General features: G+C 44.7%; 1 protein-coding gene across 2 annotated transcripts in view; it reads left to right on the forward strand.

Moving 5' to 3' along the window:
• The window catches only part of COL5A1 (collagen type V alpha 1 chain), a 193569-nt gene extending 177275 nt beyond the window's left edge, over positions 1-16294 (forward strand). Inside the window, exons 62-66 of one of the 2 annotated variants that reach the window (XM_060270186.1) lie at positions 669-927; positions 1688-1800; positions 6539-6607; positions 11386-11619; positions 12635-16294. In XM_060270186.1, coding sequence (XP_060126169.1) covers positions 669-927; positions 1688-1800; positions 6539-6607; positions 11386-11619; positions 12635-12781 — 822 coding nt within the window. In that variant the 3' untranslated portion in view covers positions 12782-16294. Of the gene's footprint in view, positions 1-668; positions 928-1687; positions 1801-6409; positions 6479-6538; positions 6608-11385; positions 11620-12634 lie in introns of both variants that reach the window. The other variant, XM_060270185.1, reaches the window with a different exon arrangement.
• Positions 16295-17551: the final 1257 nt, after the last annotated feature.

Here is a 17551-nt window from a genome sequence, read left to right on the forward strand (position 1 = left end):
GTTCAACATAGAATATAAAGGCTCAGGTGATCCCCGAGGTACCCTGGATGTTAGTTGTTCAGGGCTTTGTAAATTAATACAAGGACCTTGAACCTTGGGAGCAGCTTGGTAGAGATGGGCAGCCAGTAAATATTCTTTGAAACCAAGAACAGAGCAACACGTGGCCAAATACGAACGAACAGAATGTATTTACAACATATGTAATGTCAAACAAGACTAGAATATATAATATAATTCACATGAAAACAATTCCAATAGGTCTCTGGAAGTCCCTGTTGATATGAATGGAACCAAATGGCAAAAAGTCATTCAATAAGAAACACGCTGAAAAGCTTTGTATTGCAAAGTTTCAAAGTAGTTAAGTAGTCAGCGAACTTGTCGTATTCCAAAGTTCCAAAGTAACTGAAGTAAAAATATGGAACGCTTCACGAATTTGCGTGAACCTGGCTTGGTATTAGATGGGCAGCCAGTATAACAGCGGGTCCCATGTTCTCAGCGGGATGCCCCCATCAGCAATCTGGATACCACATTCTGCACCAGCTGGAGCTTCCAAACCAGGCCCAAAGGCAGTCCCTTGAAGAGCAGCTTACAGTAGTCCATCCTTGTGTTGTCTTTCTCTGTCTTCAGCACCAGTTTAACCGTGTCACTCTACTTCTTCCTTGCCCCAGGGTCCTCCAGGGGAAGTGATCCAACCACTTCCCATCCAGTCCTCCAAGAGGACCCGGCGGAACATTGACGCCAGCCAGTTAGTCAACGAAGGCAATGCTGACAACTACATGGACTACGCCGACGGCATGGAGGAGATCTTTGGCTCCTTGAACTCTCTGAAACTGGAAATTGAGCAGATGAAGCACCCGCTGGGCACTCAGCACAACCCGGCTCGCACCTGCAAAGATCTGCAACTCTGTCATCCGGATTTCCCAGACGGTATGGATGGGCATCAGTGGAAATGGGGAAGGGGAAGTAGGGTTCATCTGGGAACCAGAACAGTGTTGTACACATCTGCAATTTCTACATGCCTCAGATAGGGATGGAGGAGACGTTCAATTCGGTAGCTGGGATTCCTGAATTGCTGGGATTGCTGCCGGTATTCGTACAGGTTGACCCATGGGGTCCCTTCCACCTCCACAACTCTTGAGTCTAAAAGCTGGTTCCATCAAATCTGCACTTTCTGAAACAATAGGCAAATTACCCTACTTACTGCACTTACCCTAATTCCGTGATGCAGTTCTCCAATCAACCAGTGTTTCACAAAATGCATAGCTTAGGGGGAAGAGTGCATAAAAAAATGAGGATATTAGGGGGGAAAGTGCATAAAAAATGAGGATACGAAAATAACATACAAATACAAATAACGTTTAGGGAAATCTCTTGCAAAAATGTATTTGTTGGTGAAAACTGCACATAAGCATTTGTTACATAAAATTGGTTTATTAGGAGAAATTCACTCCAAAATGCTCGTGGATTTTCATGAGGATTATTTTTAAGAGGGATTGCAAATTGCTACTGAGAAAACAAAACATATCCTTCCATCCCTAGTCCCTTTTTACTGTTGCAAAAAGAAATTGGTGTCATACAGTAGGATTTTCACAAACGTAGGAATGTGTTAGATGATTAAATCGTAGGATTTGTATCAACTCTTCCTGTCTTCCTCCCTCCCCTCAAAAAAACATGGTCCCAACTCCAGGTGAATACTGGGTAGATCCTAATCAAGGTTGTTCCAGGGATTCCTTCAAAGTTTACTGTAATTTCACCGCTGGTGGGGAGACCTGCATCTTCCCAGATAAGAAGTCAGAAGGGGTAAGTGATTCTTGTGAGCTTTTTCCTCTTACTTTCTTTCTCACTAATCTGATTCCTTTCTCACTAATCTGGGTTTCCCTTTCACTTTCACATTGGAAGGCAGGCAGAAAAAGTTGACCTGTCCATTGGATCCTTGATTTGGTTCTATAGGAAGCTTAAAATCATATAATTGTAGAGTTGGAAGGGCCCCCGAGGGTTATCTAGCCCAAGCCCCTGCAATGCAGGGGTCACAGCTAAAGAATCCCTGATAGGTGACTATCCAACCACTGCTAAGAAACCTTCAACAAATGAGAGTCCACCACATTATTTAGAACCAAGCGGCCCCTATCTCTGTGCCTAATTGCACCCTAAAAAGCTACTCAGTTCCTAATCATGGCTTGATCTCCAGAAATATATTTGAAGTGAGAGGCTGTAGCTCAAAAGGCCTGTGTATAAATTATTGTGATAAAGAAAAGGTACTTGCTTATTCACAGTACATATTTTTTTATAAGCCTAATAGCTCACTGTCCTGAAAGTAGCCTTTCCCATGTTTGCATATAAAATGCAGAAAAAATGTAGCTGTGTTGCATTTCATAAAGAAATCATGAGAGCAGTTAATAGGCTGGGAGTGGAGAGATTATGTAGAACTGTATTAAGGAGGAACAGGAGACTTTGATGAAAATTTTTTCCAGTGGGCTGTTATGAACATTTTAGGAAGAAAACATGATTTCCTTAATCATTCCACTGTTCAGGATACAGTGGTACCTCTACTTACGAATAACTCTACTTACGAATAACTCTACTTACGAATGGAGCTCCGTCCGCCATCTTTTTGCGGTTTAGATAGGACTTTTTCTACTTACGAATTTTAGATAGGGTTGCTTCGACTTACGAATTTTTTTCTCCCAATGCATTCCTATGGGATTCGACTTACATTTTTTTTTGACTTACAAATGTGCGTTCGGAACGCATTAAATTTGTAAGTAGAGGTACCACTGTATAGTCAAAGCCTTCCAGGTCAGATCCTTTAAGATTATGCTTCAAAGAACTCCAGGCTCCAGGGCTCCGTGGCTCCGTGGCAGAGCATCTGCTTTGCATGCAAAAGGTCCCAAGATCAGTCCCCAGTTGCATCTCCAGCTAGGACTGGAAAAGACCCCTTTTCAAAATTCTGAAGAGCTTTTGGCAATGCTAAGCTGGATGGACCCAATGGCCTGGCTCAGTAAAACTATATTTGATAGCTGTCTTCAACTATCTGAAGGATTCCCATGTGGAAGATGGAGCCAGCTTGTTTTCTGCTGCTCTGGAGGGGAGGACCCAAACCTATGACAAGAATGACAAGAAAGGAGATTACAACTAAACATCAAGAATAGCTTTCTGTCATTCAGTGGTGGAACAGACTCCCTTCGAAGGTGGTGGCCTCTCCTTCCTTGGAGGTTTTTTAACATCCTGTGGTTGAATGGCCATCTATCAAGGATTCTTTTGCAGTTATTCCTGCATTGCAGGGGGTTGGACAAGATGGCGTTTGGAGTCCCTTCCAATGCTACAATTCTATGATTCCATGATTCTAAGATAGCTTCCTATATTCCTATTTAACTCAACCTTTTATTCAGAACTATGAGGACTAGTTCTTTGTTTATAGGGGAAGGACCACAACTCGATGAAGCATCTGCTTTGTATGCAGGAGGCCCTATGTTTAATCTCCAATGGCGTCTCCAAGTAGGAAACCCTAGAGAACCACTGCTGCCAGTCAATGTAGGCAGTACTAAACTTAGATGGACCAATGGATTTCACTCAGTATAATGCAGCTTCCCGTGTGCTTTTTCAACTCAACTCTTTCTTCAAAAGTATGAAGACTAGACTCCTACTTCAGTTCTAAAGGAAGGGCTCAGTAGTTGAACATATTACTTGCATGCAAGAAGATTCCGTGTTCAGTCTTCAGGTAGGGCTGGCAATGTCCTGTACCCAAAGTCCCAGAGAGCCTCTGCCACTGCGTATTGGAAATATTGAGCCTTCAGTAGAAGGCAACACCCAATTTCTTATGTTTTTCCCTAAGCATAGAATTACTTCCAATTTCCTCCTTCAGCTCTGTGCACTTTTCTTCACTTCTTTATGCAGCACATGGTTAAACTATGGAACTTTCTCCCACAGGAGGCAGTGATGGCCACTAAAGTGGGTGATTTTAAAAGAGGGCAAATCCATGGAGGAGAGGGCTATTGATGGCTACTAACCACAATGGCTATGTTCTGCCTCTGCAGTTGGAGTCAGTAATGTTTCTGAATACCAGCTGCTGAAAACCACAAGAGGGAAGAGGGATCTTGTGCTTGGGTGCTGAGGGGTTCTCCTAATGAGCATCTGGTTGGCCACTGTGAGAAGATGATGCTAGAGTAGATGAGCCACTTGCCTGATCAAGCAGGTTCTTTTGTTTTTATGACAACAAGATGCTGGATTAGATGGGCCATTGGCCTCATTCCAGCAGGCTCATGTTCAGGGTAACCAGAAGTGGGTTCTGTGGCATCATGGGTGCCCAAGGAAGATGTCAAGGATGCAATTGCTCTGACAGATTCAACATTGGTGATACAAACCAATTGGGCTGACCCTACATGGGCTCTTCATTGGTTCTGGGCTCAGAGTAGCAGTTTTGCCATTCTAACCATTTGCTTCCAAACCTTATTCAGCCACCTCCAACCTTCCTGGATAAATGGACCATTTACCCAGGAGAGTGATATTTCTGCTTGTTCTTTATTGGCAGGGCTTGCTGATGGTTGTAGCCCAACACCTCTCCAGAGGTTATACAGACCATTAACCCCAAAGTAATGAGAGTTGTCACCGGGGGCATAATTGTTTTACAGCTGTGCATTCGTAAGGGTTGAAAAGTTTGATCTTGAAGTCAAGCAGTTAACTTTCCAGTTCAGGAATTCTTCCAAGATAAAGAGAGAGAGAAAGCTCAGATTTGGCACTAGGTCACCTTGATTTTAAACAGAAAGGAGGAACATAGCTGTCATGGCAACAAAAATACCTCTGGATTGGGGGGGGGGGGGATTTGATCCGCTTATATTTCTAATGTGAACTTTTCAGAATTTCATTTCTAGAACCAAAACACCACTCTCCTTTGAAATCAACAGTTTTCTGAATTTTGCAATGCCGTTCTCCTACCTAACCGGGGGGGGGGGGGCATTTTAAAAATATATTTGCAGGAGAGAATTGTTGTTGTAGTCACATCATGCTTGCTGGCTTCTCCTAATGGGCACCTGGTTGGCCACTGTAAGAACAGGTTCCTGGACTACTTGGGCCCCCTTTGGCCTCATCCAGGAGGGCTCTTAATGTGTTTTCACTCTGCTATTGGAGGCAGTAATGCTTCTGAATACTAGTTGCTAGAAGCCACAGGAGAAAGTTGCTCTTCTGCTCAGGTCCTGCTTCCAAGGCTTCCCATTGGGACAACTGGGTGGCCATTGTGAGAATAGGAAGCTGGACTAGATGAGCACCCTTTAGCTGGATCCAGCAGTCAGGCTCTTCTTGTTTTCTGTGTCAAGGAAGTGGGGAATCTGTGGCCCTCCAGGTGTTGCTGCACTACAGCTCCCATCATAGACCACAAACTTGACATGAGTCAGCAGTGTGATGCAGCAGCTAAAAAAGCCAATGCAATTCTGGGCTGCATCAATAGGAGTATAGCATCTAGATCTAGGGAAGTAATAGTACCACTGTATTCTGCTCTGGTCAGACCTCACCTGGAGTACTGTGTCCAGTTCTGGGCACCACAGTTCAAGAAGGATACTGACAAGCTGGAACGTGTCCAGAAGAGGGCAACCAAAATGGTCAAAGGCCTGGAAACGATGCCTTATGAGGAACGGCTTAGGGAGCTGGGTATGTTTAGCCTGGAGAAGAGAAGGTTAAGGGGTGATATGATAGCCATGTTCAAATATATGAAAGGATGTCATATGGAGGAGGGAGAAAGATTGTTTTCTGCTGCTCCAGAGAAGCGGACACGGAGCAATGGATTCAAACTTCAAGAAAGAAGATTCCACCTAAACATTAGGAAGAACTTCCTGACAGTAAGAGCTGTTCGGCAGTGGAATTTGCTACCAAGGAGTGTGGTGGAGTCTCCTTCTTTGGAGGTCTTTAAGCAGAGGCTTGACAGGCATATGTCAAGAATGCTTTGATGGTGTTTCCTGCTTGGCAGGGGGTTGGACTGGATGGCCCTTGTGGTCTCTTCCAACTCTATGATTCTATGATCATCCCCAACCATTGACTGTGCTGGCTGGGGCTGATGGGAGTTGTAGTCCAACAACAACTGGCGTGCCACAGATATCCCCCTCCAGTGTCTACGTTGATATGCTTCTGAATACCAGTTGACGTTAATCTCAAGTGGGGGTAGTGTTACTGTTGTACTCGGTCCTGCTTGTGGGCTTCCCATTGGAGCACTTGGTTGGCTATTGTCATGAAAGGATGCTGCACTAGATGGACCCCCTTTGGCCTGACCCAACAAGGATGTCTTTATGTGTATTTTAGGGAGAGTTTGGAGATATTTCAATGTGAGTCTGTGCCCCTCCGAATATAACTCTTCTCTTTCTTTTTCTCTCTCAACCCTTTTTCCTTTTCTTCCTCCCCGCCACGCCTCTTCCGCCACTTTCAGGCCAGGATTACCACATGGCCCAAGGAAAACCCAGGCTCCTGGTTCAGTGAATTCAAGCGTGGTAAACTGGTAAGGCACTCCCCCTTCTCACTTTCCAGTTTTGCTTTAAACGTGTCTCGTATTTTGCAGAGCAAAATGGCTCGATGGCCCAAAGAGCAGCCGGCCACATGGTATAGTCATTTCAAGCGGGGGTCCCTGGTAAGTTGCTCAGCTTTTGGCACCCCACCACGCCTCTGACTGGGAGGAGACATGCCAGACATGCCCGCTTCTTGGTTATGGCCATCTCCTGAAAAACCTGCTCGCTCACACACTGCATGATGGACTAACCAGCACGGGCACTGGGGGGCTCTAAATGACTACAGAGGAACAGTTTAAGGAGGAACCGGGGTGTATCCTTGCTTCTTGCCTCCTCCAAGATCTGCCTGTCACCATCTGGCTGGCTAACATTAGCCACAAGTGGCTGACTAGGGCAGTGTGCAGTACACATGCACCCAGACCCAATCCAAGGCTCCAACCTGGGAAACAGCTGGCCTAGATGTGTCCCTGAATCCGTTTTAATTAGGGTGTGTCTCCTTCCACCCTCCTGACAACACTGAAAGCACAGGAGGATCCAATAGCACTGGGGTCTGATTCCCTAGTGCCTTCAGCCAGTGAGTGAGTAGAGGGTTCATGTTTGTGTTCCCCTGCTGGGAACAGATGTGTGCAGCTGACACAGTTTCTTCTCCACCCCACCCTGCAATGCCACACTCCTGGGGTACTCCAGATGGCCCGATGTAACTGAGGGCAACCTAGGGCTGTCTCCACCCGACCTGGCCAAAGCCCAGATCTCACATGAACTGATTTTGGTTTCGGGCCTGGGCTGAATCTAGTGCAAAACTTTTACTCAGTTTTGCATAACTTAGACAAGTCTCAGGATTCAGCCTTTCATGGTTCTGAACTTGAAAGTCTGCAAATTCGAACTTGAGCCAGTGATGGAGTGGGAGCAATAAAAAGATTTTACTGACTGCTGAAGCTCCGAATTCATTAGATTCCTTAATATGTTATTCATGGATACCTGTAGCAAGGTACCAATTAGTTTAATTAATTAAATGGGTTGGTTCCAGCTACGTTGTATTCAGAGGACACCCACTGAACTGAACATACCCACGTTAGTAATGCCAGTATGTCTACTCTGAGCAGCCCTATGGAATATGAGAATCAGTTGGTTTTGGTTTGGATCCATCCCTCCAGTCTATGGCTCTCTTGCAAAACCTATTTGAATTTTATTGCTTGCATTCATATATCACCTTTTTCACCAAGGAGCTTCTGCATGGATCTCCCACTCTTCATTTAATTCCCACAACAACCCTGTGAGGGTAGGCTAGACTAAGAGGCGGGGACTGGCCCCCAAGGTCACCCAGTGAGATTCATGGCCAGGTGAGGATTTGAACCCTGGGCTCCCAGGTGCTAATCCAACCCTCTAACCACTACACCACATTAGCTCATGATGCTTCTGCCTTAAATCTTCAAAACCAAACGAAATGGGCATCCTGGTCCTTCAGCCACCATCACTTTGCATGCAACACTCTTGAATCTGCACCCACATGGCTGGCCAGGGAGCTCCCACTTAACAGAGCACAACTGCCATCTCCTGTGTACGTGTTAAGAGCCCCTTCCCTCCCCATGCAGGGGAGAGAGTTGTTATGTCCGCAAATGCACAGCACTGTACTAATTTGCAGTATCGGTGCTGCACCACATGTAGTCTTTGTGCCTTGGCCAGTTTCTCTGCTCTCTGCTAGCCATAGGCAAACCTTTTTGTGCTGGGGACAGGGGGACCTGAATGGTTAGCAATTCCTGAAAACCTCAAAAATCTTCCTTCCTGCCTCTTTGCACATTTTGATGTCCTGCTGATCTCCTTCTGCTTTAGTATTGCATCTTCTGTTCAAAATAGCTACCTGCACCTAGAAGACACCCCAACCCGATATTTTGGAAGGAGCAGGTGACTTGTTGGAGAAATGTCACTAGCCTCACAGCAAAACTACCCCCACAAACTCTTCTGGTGCAGAGAAGACCGCTGAGGTCTATGGGAGAGTTTCTCCAAGCCCCAAAAGGTCTCAGAAAACCCAGCTCCTCAGTGATGCACTGCAGGGCTTTTAATGTGGCTAACCCCATTCCTGAACATACTATAGTTCTCAAGATTCTTTGGGGGAAGAAGCCATGACTGTTGAATGTGGCATCCTTGTGCTTTCAATCTCTGGTGTGGATGTGGCTCTCTGTGTGCCTTATTCACCTCCAAACTCCTGAGCTATTCAGGAGGAGGGTTCCCCCCCCTTCTTTAATTGCCCAGAGTACCTTTTCCATCCAGGAGAGTGAAAAATGGGATTACAAATTGTGAGTTTCACCTTGGGGGGTTCCCCCCTCCCCCTGCTCCAGCCCTGGAACAAATGCCTAACTCCCATTAGAATTTTATGAGCTTTTGCACCTGTTCAAGCTCATTATAATCTTGCAGCCATATGGCTCCAGTCACGAACTCTTATTATTATAATATTATAAGTAAACAAGCAGCTCTGAGGACATGTTGTCCTGTTGGTTTAATAATTATTATTATTATTTCACAAAACTGCTTTGTTATTTTTTTTTTTAAGGGTCAAATGACCCGTATAGGCTCTTGTACAGATGGATAGTGAAGCAAGCTGTAGCCAAGTAAATTCTACTCAAAGTAGTCCCATTGAAATGAATGGATATTATTATTATTATTATTATTCATTTTGTTTATATTCCACCTTTCCTCCAAGGAGCTCAAGGTGGCATACGTGGTTCTCCTTCTTCATATTATATCCCCACAACAACTCTGTGAAGTAGGTTAGACCAGTGTTTCCCAACCTTGTGCCTCCAGATGTTTTGTGACTACAATTCCCATCATTCCTGACCACTGGTCTTGCTAGCTAGGGATGATGGGAGTTGTAGTCCAAAAACAGCTGGAGGCACAAGGTTGGGAAACACTGGGTTAGACTGACGGAGGCAGTGTCTGGCCTGAGGTCACCCAGTGAGCTTCATGGCTGAATGTGCATTTGAACCCTCATCTCGCAGAGTTGGCCATGTCTGTAGGCTATGATCTGCTTTAGTGCCATGTTAGTTATGGTTTCCCCCAAAGAATCCTGGGAGATGTGGTTTGTTCAGGGTGCTGAGAGTTATTAGGATATCCGCCCCATTCCCTTCACAGACCTACAATTTCCAGAGTGGTTCACCTCTTCCCAAGAAATGTAGTTCTGTAAAGGAGGAACAGAGATCTCCTAAAAACTCTCAGCACCTTTGACAAACTACAGCTCCCATAATTCTTTGGGGAAAGTCCACACAACAACCTTGTAAGGAAGGTTAGAAGCTGCAGTTTGTTCAGAATGCCTTAATAACCAATCATTCTTCCCAGGAAACAATGGAGATTGTAGTTCTGGGAGAGGGAATAGAGGTCTCCTAAGAACTCTTAGCACCCTGAATAAACTCAAGCTCTCAGAATTTTTTAGGAGGATCCATGACTGTTTAAAATGGTATCACTGTGTTTCAAATGTACGGTGGCCTGTGATTTGGAGAATTCTCCTATACTAGAAGAATTCCAAGGAGGATGATAAGGCTAGTGACATTCTGCAGGAGATGCCCTACAATACTCGTTAAAAAGCAGTGGCCTGTAATAGTCCTGGAGAAGGGCACAAGCAAGCTCCATAACCTTTTCCAATTTGATTTGGGATCCTCTGTTGGGTGAGCATTCCTCTTTCTCAATCGCCACCATGGCTATAAATCAGTGCCGCCTCCCCGAAATGACTAAGAAAGGAATATGGCAGCTCTGAGGTGGTGCCAGCTAGTTGGCCAGTTTGTCTTCTAAAATGCAGGTAGTGCCTTCTCTGTTGGCATGCTGAGCTTGCCATGATTAGTCATGTTGATCTCTCCGGATAAGCGTTGACACAGTTCCAGATCATTGGTTGGTATACACTTTCTTTCTTTCTTTCTTTCTTTCTTTCTTTCTTTCTTTCTTTCTTTCTTTCTTTCTTTCTTTGTGATGCCTTCCTTGTGAAGTTGCTTTCACTCTGAGTCTCCTGTTTTCATTTGGTACATCCCTATTTCCTTCCGTCCCCTTTCAGGTCCTTTCAAAGGAACAGGCTGTCTCCAGAACACATTCCTAAAATGCAGTCCATAATATCTAGCAAGGGCAGGTACTTCTGTCTGAGAGCAGTTGCAAAACCAGAACAGAATGCCCAAATATTCCATCTGCTACACCCTGTAGCCTGTTCTTTGCTGCATACACATTTCTCTGCCTACCTACCCAGAGCAGATCCATTGAAATGAACTGTGATTCCTGCATTGCTGGGGGTTGACTTTGAAGACCCTTTGTGTCCCTTCTAACTCTACAATTCTAGGATTCTATGAAATTAATGGAAGCCACAGTGGGTGGAGAGAGTGCTCTTGTGCTTGTGTCCTGCTTGACATCATAAGCATCTCTTTGACCTGTAAGGACAGGATGCCAGACTAGATGAGCCATTGGCCTGAACCAGCAGGGCTCCACCCACTGTTGGGAGGCAGTATGAATAACTCTGAATTCCAGTTGCTTGGAATCACAAGTGGAGAGAGCTCTGCAGTTGCGTTCAGGTCCTGCTTGTGGGCTTCCCATTGGGGCACCTGGTTGGCCACTGTAAGAACAGTATGCTGCCTTTGTCCTGATGCAGCTGCAAAGCTCTTTCTGATGTTCTGCCTTCCATACACCATCTGTTGTTAGCCCAGGATGCCTCCCAATTTCATGGAATCATAGAGTTGGAAGGGACCCTGAGGATCATCTAGTTCAACCCCCTGCAATGTGGGCATCTCAACTACAGCATCTTTGACAAATGGCTATCCAACCTCTGCTTCAAAACCTCCAAGGGAAGGAGAGGTCCACCACCTTCCAAGTTGTTGCACAGCCTTGCATTCCCTGCTTCCTCCCTCTCCTCTTCTTCTTCTTTCCCCCTCAGCTCTCCTATGTTGATTCCGATGGCAACCCCATTGGCGTGGTGCAGATGACCTTCCTGAGGCTCCTGAGTGCTTCCGCCCACCAGAACCTCACCTACAATTGCTTCCAGTCCGTGGCCTGGCACGACGCCACAGCTGGCAACTATGACAAGGCCATCCGGTTCCTGGGCTCCAATGACGAGGAGATGTCCTATGACAACAACCCCTTCATCAGGGCTGTCCTGGACGGCTGTGCAGTGAGTATCTGCATGTCTTAGAATCATAGAACTATAGAGTTGGACCTAAAGGGTTATTGAGTCCAACAGCCTGCAACGCAGGAATCATAGCTAATGTGATTCACAGTCCAAACTGGACTAACTGCAAGAACCTGGAGGTCACAACTCAGGGGTGGGGCAGTTGCTTTGCAAACAGAAGGCAACAAACCTTGATTTTTGGCATCCTTTCTAAGAAAGATATTTGATGGTGAGAATGGTAAGGACTTTAGTCCTGAGGTTCCACCTCTCTGGGTTGGATGCCACCTCTACTGTTAAAGGCAGGATGCCTCTGAATGCCAGTTTCTGGGAATCTGGGAAGAGTGGCTGTTCTGATCAGGTTCTGTTTATGGGCTTCCCATTGGGGCATCTGGTTGGCCACAGTGAGGACAGGATGCTGGACTTGATGGGCCCACTTTGACCTGATCTATCAGGCTCTTATTTTTTATCTTTATTGGTTTATTATACATGGTTGTGGTTGTTTTTGTAAAGATCCTGGTCCTGAGCATATTTGCATAAATATCCTCCAGTGTTAATGGACTTGCACGCCCTCATATGCAAAAATGATCAAAAGGAAGTTTGGCGCATTCTCTGGAAGAAGAAGAAGAAGAAGAAAGGCATTTTGCATTCACCCATATTAAAAAGAAAAAAGTTTTATGTGACTTTTTTTTAAGGGAAGCGACTTTTTTACTAATTAGCGCAGCAGTTTGTTGTTTTTCCAGACCTTTGTGCGACACTGCCCTCTGGGTTTTTTTATTAAAGATTTTCTTGATTTACAAAAATATGTGCAATGTCTCTCGTAACATCTTTACAAATCAGTTTCATTTGTTGAGACATTGGGAAGAAAAGGGGAAAAGAGGTAGATGGGGGGGGAAGATGGGTGGGGGTGGATGGTCTACCTCCACTGTTGGAAGCAGTATGCTTTTGAATGCCAGTTGCTCAGAATCATAAGCTCAGAATCATAAGGACCACCCTTTCAATTTTCTGCATTTCCCTCCAGGCAAAGAAAGGCTACCAGAAGACGGTCTTGGAAATCAACACCCCCAAAGTGGAGCAGGTCCCCATTGTCGACATCATGTTCAACGACTTTGGAGAAGCATCGCAGAAGTTTGGGTTCGAGGTGGGACCAGCTTGCTTCATGGGCTAAGGGACCACTCAGAAAACTAGTTTTCCAAAATGAGCAACCTCGTAACCTCATCGCGCCTTCGGTTTTTGGTTCCATTTTTGTGTCATCGTCACATGCACGTTCTAAAACTGGACAGTTTGATGGGATTGCTATCTATTTGGGTTTTTCTTTCCTCCCCCCGCTTCTGTTTTGCCTGCGCTCCAACTCTGCCGCCGGATCACCCTTCCCAAACCATTTTTAAGCCCCAGTCAAAGACAGGATCATCATTCCCACTGCAGACTCCAGAATCACATGACCTAAGGACATCCACTATCAGCAAAGGCCATCTCTCCTAACAACCCTCTTGTTCTGCAGCTCCTCTGAGGCCACCAAAGAGTTTCCTGCACTTGAACATACAGCTGTTGTTTCAACACACTGAGACCACAAAACCAGGTCTTGTTCTTCCGTAATTTTGACAGCCTTGCCAAAGCTGGGGGAAGACCAGGTACTGTTGGTCGTTAAAGTTCCCCATCACTTGGAAGGTTCTGGAAAAATCCCACAGAAAACTATTCTCCAGGCGTGACACAACAACTCACTTGTCCTTGGCACAGGAGTGTAAACTTAGGAATCCTCCAGAATCCTCCCAGGTCAGATTACCAGACCGCTGGTATTTCAAACAGAACTCATATGGAATAAACTTTTTTTTTAATTGCTTTTTGTAAAACTTTGATCCTAAATGTTACAACTGAAACCAATTACAGGAAAGAAAACTTTTCCCAGGTTCTGACTGTCTTCCCCATATGATAAAGGTGCTTCTATTTTTGTATGTTGTTAAGTAAATATTTGTATATTATTATATTAAATATAAAATGCCTCTGGTTCAAAGCATGCATGTGACTTGCCCCATGTCCCTAATTGATAATTTAACGAGCCCACATTTCTTACCAGCAAACCAACCCATCTGATGAAAAACACCAGTCCCAGGAGGCATAAAATCACGCAGAGTTGGAAGGGACCCCAGGGGTCAACTAGTCCAGCCTCCTGCAACGCAGGCAATGAATTGCTGTTGCGGTTCCCTCCCTGCACCCGTGGGGTGGGTGCACCTCGTAAAAACATTCAGGCACTTTGAGCCTTATGCATAAACACAGGTGTAAGGCTGCACTTGAGTTTCTCCTCCTTACTCCCGAGTAAGCGTGTCTTCCAGGATTTTACCCTTACTTCTGACTAAGCTGGTGCTTTCTCTATTGATGATTACACAATCACAAAAATATTCCTCATGTGCCTGAGTAGTTTTACTTTTGGAGGGGTGGGGGGAGGTGATCAGATCAACCATGCAGCAGCTCTCCAAAGGAAACGAGACCCTGAGGAATGTCAGGATTGTGTGTTGTTTTTTAATTAACAAAGCATATTGCTATACTGGAAATCCATGACTCCGCTGCAAAAAGAAAAAGAAAAAAGTGCCTTTGTCAGCTCTGACAAGTAGTACAGACTTGGGGTCAGCTGTCACTCCACTTGATTTCAAGGTACAGGTTTCATTTTTTAAAAAAAAAAAATCTTTCCCCCCCCCCAACTAAAAGCCTCTTCCCCCCTCCCCAAAATTACTCCTCCTCCTCCCTAATTGGAGGATTGTACATGGCAGGGATCTCCATTATTATTTTTACTTTTAAAATAATTAAAAAATAATAAAAACACAGGTGCTTATATTTTTTATTATTATTATTTACATTTTCTCTTTTTTGTTGGTGCTATCTCTGACGACGACACTGGTGGACACCCCCCTGCCATTTACCTCCCTCCAAGGCTCATTTAATGATGTTCTGGTTGAGCACCTTTCCAGCATCCCATTCCACCACCACCCCTCTCGACCCTCACCCCATCCACAGTCTTGAATGGAGTTGCATGCTAGTCTGATTATTTCAATGCATAGACCAGCCCACTTCTGTAGAAAAGTATTAAAGCTGTGCTTGCTTGCGGGGAGGGGGTTGTTTGTTTTGTTTTTCCTTTTGTAACAAATAGAATATTCATGCATTTTTATAGGATGATTAACTATGCCAGATTTGTACTCGTGCGCTGAATATTTGTGGTGCTAATTTATGTATTTGTTTGGTGTCCTGAAGTCAAGCTTGCCCCCCACCACCACAACCCAAAACAACTGCATTGCAACAGCTATAAGAGATGGCGTGATCCTGTGTGCCTTTTACCTAAAGACCACTGAGGAAGGGGAGGGCAGAAGCTTGCTAGCAATAAACTGTTTCAGTTGGGGCCTTCACTTTTTTTGTTTCTTCTCTCCATGAGCTGGGTGAGTGGTACTCCTAAAGAAGGAAAATAAGAAGCAGTGCCAAAGACCCCTGTCCAAGGAGGTCAATTGGAGGTCAGTCTTTGCAAAGGAAAATACATCATGTATACTGTGAACAGGAGCCTTTATATTATGTATTTTCCTATTTAAAAAAAAATGAACCAAGGGGACAGGGCCCTGAGGTGCTCCATGGTGCTTTCAAGTTAAGACTCCATTCATATTTGTACCATAGAATTCTCAGAGCATTTTGTGTTCTCTTGGGCCAGCTTGGAAACACACACCAGGGATCCCTCATTGAGAAGATCAGGGAGAGCAAGGCAGCTTCCCTGGTGGATAGAGAATTGCTATCACATAGCATTCCTTGAGCTTCCCCCCACAATGCAACAGGTGGAGGCAGGAATGCATTAGGTTAAGGATAATGACACCCTGAAATGAATGAGCAGGCCTCCCTTCTCTCACCCCCTTTGGTTAAGCTGGTGTTAGAGCCCAGATTGCACTTTCAGTTCATGGATATGAAGAGTCAGCCCCAAGAGGCTCAACTGGTGCCTATGCATTAGACCATCCCTCTATAACCTGGTGCCCCCAGGGCTACAATTCCCAGACATCTTGAGGGCACCAGGCAGTTTCTGAACAGCTAGGAAATCCAAAGGCTTGAGTATTTGCACCTGCAAAAGAAATGGCTTATTAATATGGATGGATGGAGAGACCTACTAAGCACACCCACACACTTAGGTCATGTGATTCTGTTCTGCTAATTTGTCATCAATGAATCTTTAACCCCCCCTTTCTTTCTGTTGGGTGTTTCTGTCAAAAAAATAATCCTACCAAGTGTTGTAAAACTGTACTGAAGTTTTGACCCTTTTTCCTCCCTCCCTCCCAGACCACTTACCTAACGGTATATTGCAATAAAAATTATTCCTTGTATTTGCAGACATATATTTCTGTGTAATTTTATCCCCTCCCCTTTTCCTCTCTTAATATATATTATGACTTGAACAAATGTTGATTGAGAGAAAAAAATAAACCTATGAAAAAACAAAGTTTTAAATACATACTCCTCCCCCGGCTTTTTTTAAAGTATTGTGGGATATGTGTGTGAATGCCCAGACCTCTTTGTACAGGTTCAAACATTCCAATCCAACAGTGCCCATTGAAAGGTATTTTTATAAGGGGGGGAAACAAAATTTAAACCTGTGTAATAAAGGAATAAATGTAATAGTTTTTTCCCCCAATAAATCAAGTTTACTGTTTCCACCTGACCCACCCTGACGTTGAATGCTCCTTGAACAAGAATGGCTTTAACAGAGGATTAGACAGATCCATGGAGGAGGAGAGGACTGTTGATGGCTGATAGCCACAATGGCTGTGCTCTGCTTCCATGGTCAGAAGCAGCAATGCTTCTGAATTCCAGTTGCTGTAAACCCCAGGAAGGGTTGTGCTTGAATCCTGAGTAAGGGTTTCCACTTGGGGCATCTAGTCAGCTACTGTGAGAACAGGATCCTGGACTAGATGGGCCACTGGCCTGATCCAGCAGGTTCTTCTTATGTTGTCATAAGTGTGGTTCCATCTGTCTTCCTGATTTTCTTTCACTTAACCTAAGCAAGATGCATTGATCATAATTACAGTGGTACCTCGGTTTATGAACACAATTGGTTCCGGAAGTCTGTTCATAAACTGAAGCGTTCATAAACTGAAGCAAACTTTCCCATTGAAAGTAATGGAAAGTGGATTAATCTGTTCCAGACGGTCCGCGGAGTAACCGTTCATAAACTGAAGCGAACTTTTCCATTGAAAGTAATGGAAAGTGGATTAATCCGTTCCAGACGGGTCCATGAAGTACTTAAACTGAAGCGTTCATAAACTGAAACATGGGTGTAATTGGTTCCGGAAGTCTGTTCATAAACTGAAGCGTTCATAAACTGAAGCGAACTTTCCCATTAAAAGTAATGGAAAGTGGATTAATCCGTTCCAGATGGGTCCGCGGTGTTCATAAACCGAAAATTCATAAACCGAGGTGTTCATAAACCGAGGTTCCACTGTAGTGGGAAAGGTGAGCCAGAGGATACATTTCCAAATGAAGATCAATGGCCTACTAAGGCACTCTTCGAATTCCTAAAACAACTGTGGTGGAGATCTTCAACGAACACACCATTGTGCCAGCTTTATTTGGGGCAATGCAGCAGCAGCAGCTGTGGAACCCAGAAAGGTAGAGTCCACAGGCCTATAAATCATAGAGGGTTAGACATAGGCATTTTCTTGCTGTAGCTTTACACAGGTGCAGAAATTAAGTCCCATTCTTAGAGGAAAAGCATGCCTGCAGTATCAGAGCTGGATGCCTGATTCAGCAAAGAGAACAGGGTGCCTCCTCTCTACCAGAAGCTGAGTTTTCCCTGCACAAATATTCTTGACACATTCTTAATACAAGAATGAGAAAGTGGATTATCCTAACAACATCCCCTCACATTCTCTTTTACGGGTTTTACATCTCTGAGCATGCAGGCTATCAAAGCATATAC

This window comes from Zootoca vivipara, chromosome Z (genome assembly GCF_963506605.1).
Source record: "Zootoca vivipara chromosome Z, rZooViv1.1, whole genome shotgun sequence".
In the NCBI taxonomy this organism is placed as follows: domain Eukaryota; kingdom Metazoa; phylum Chordata; class Lepidosauria; order Squamata; family Lacertidae; genus Zootoca; species Zootoca vivipara.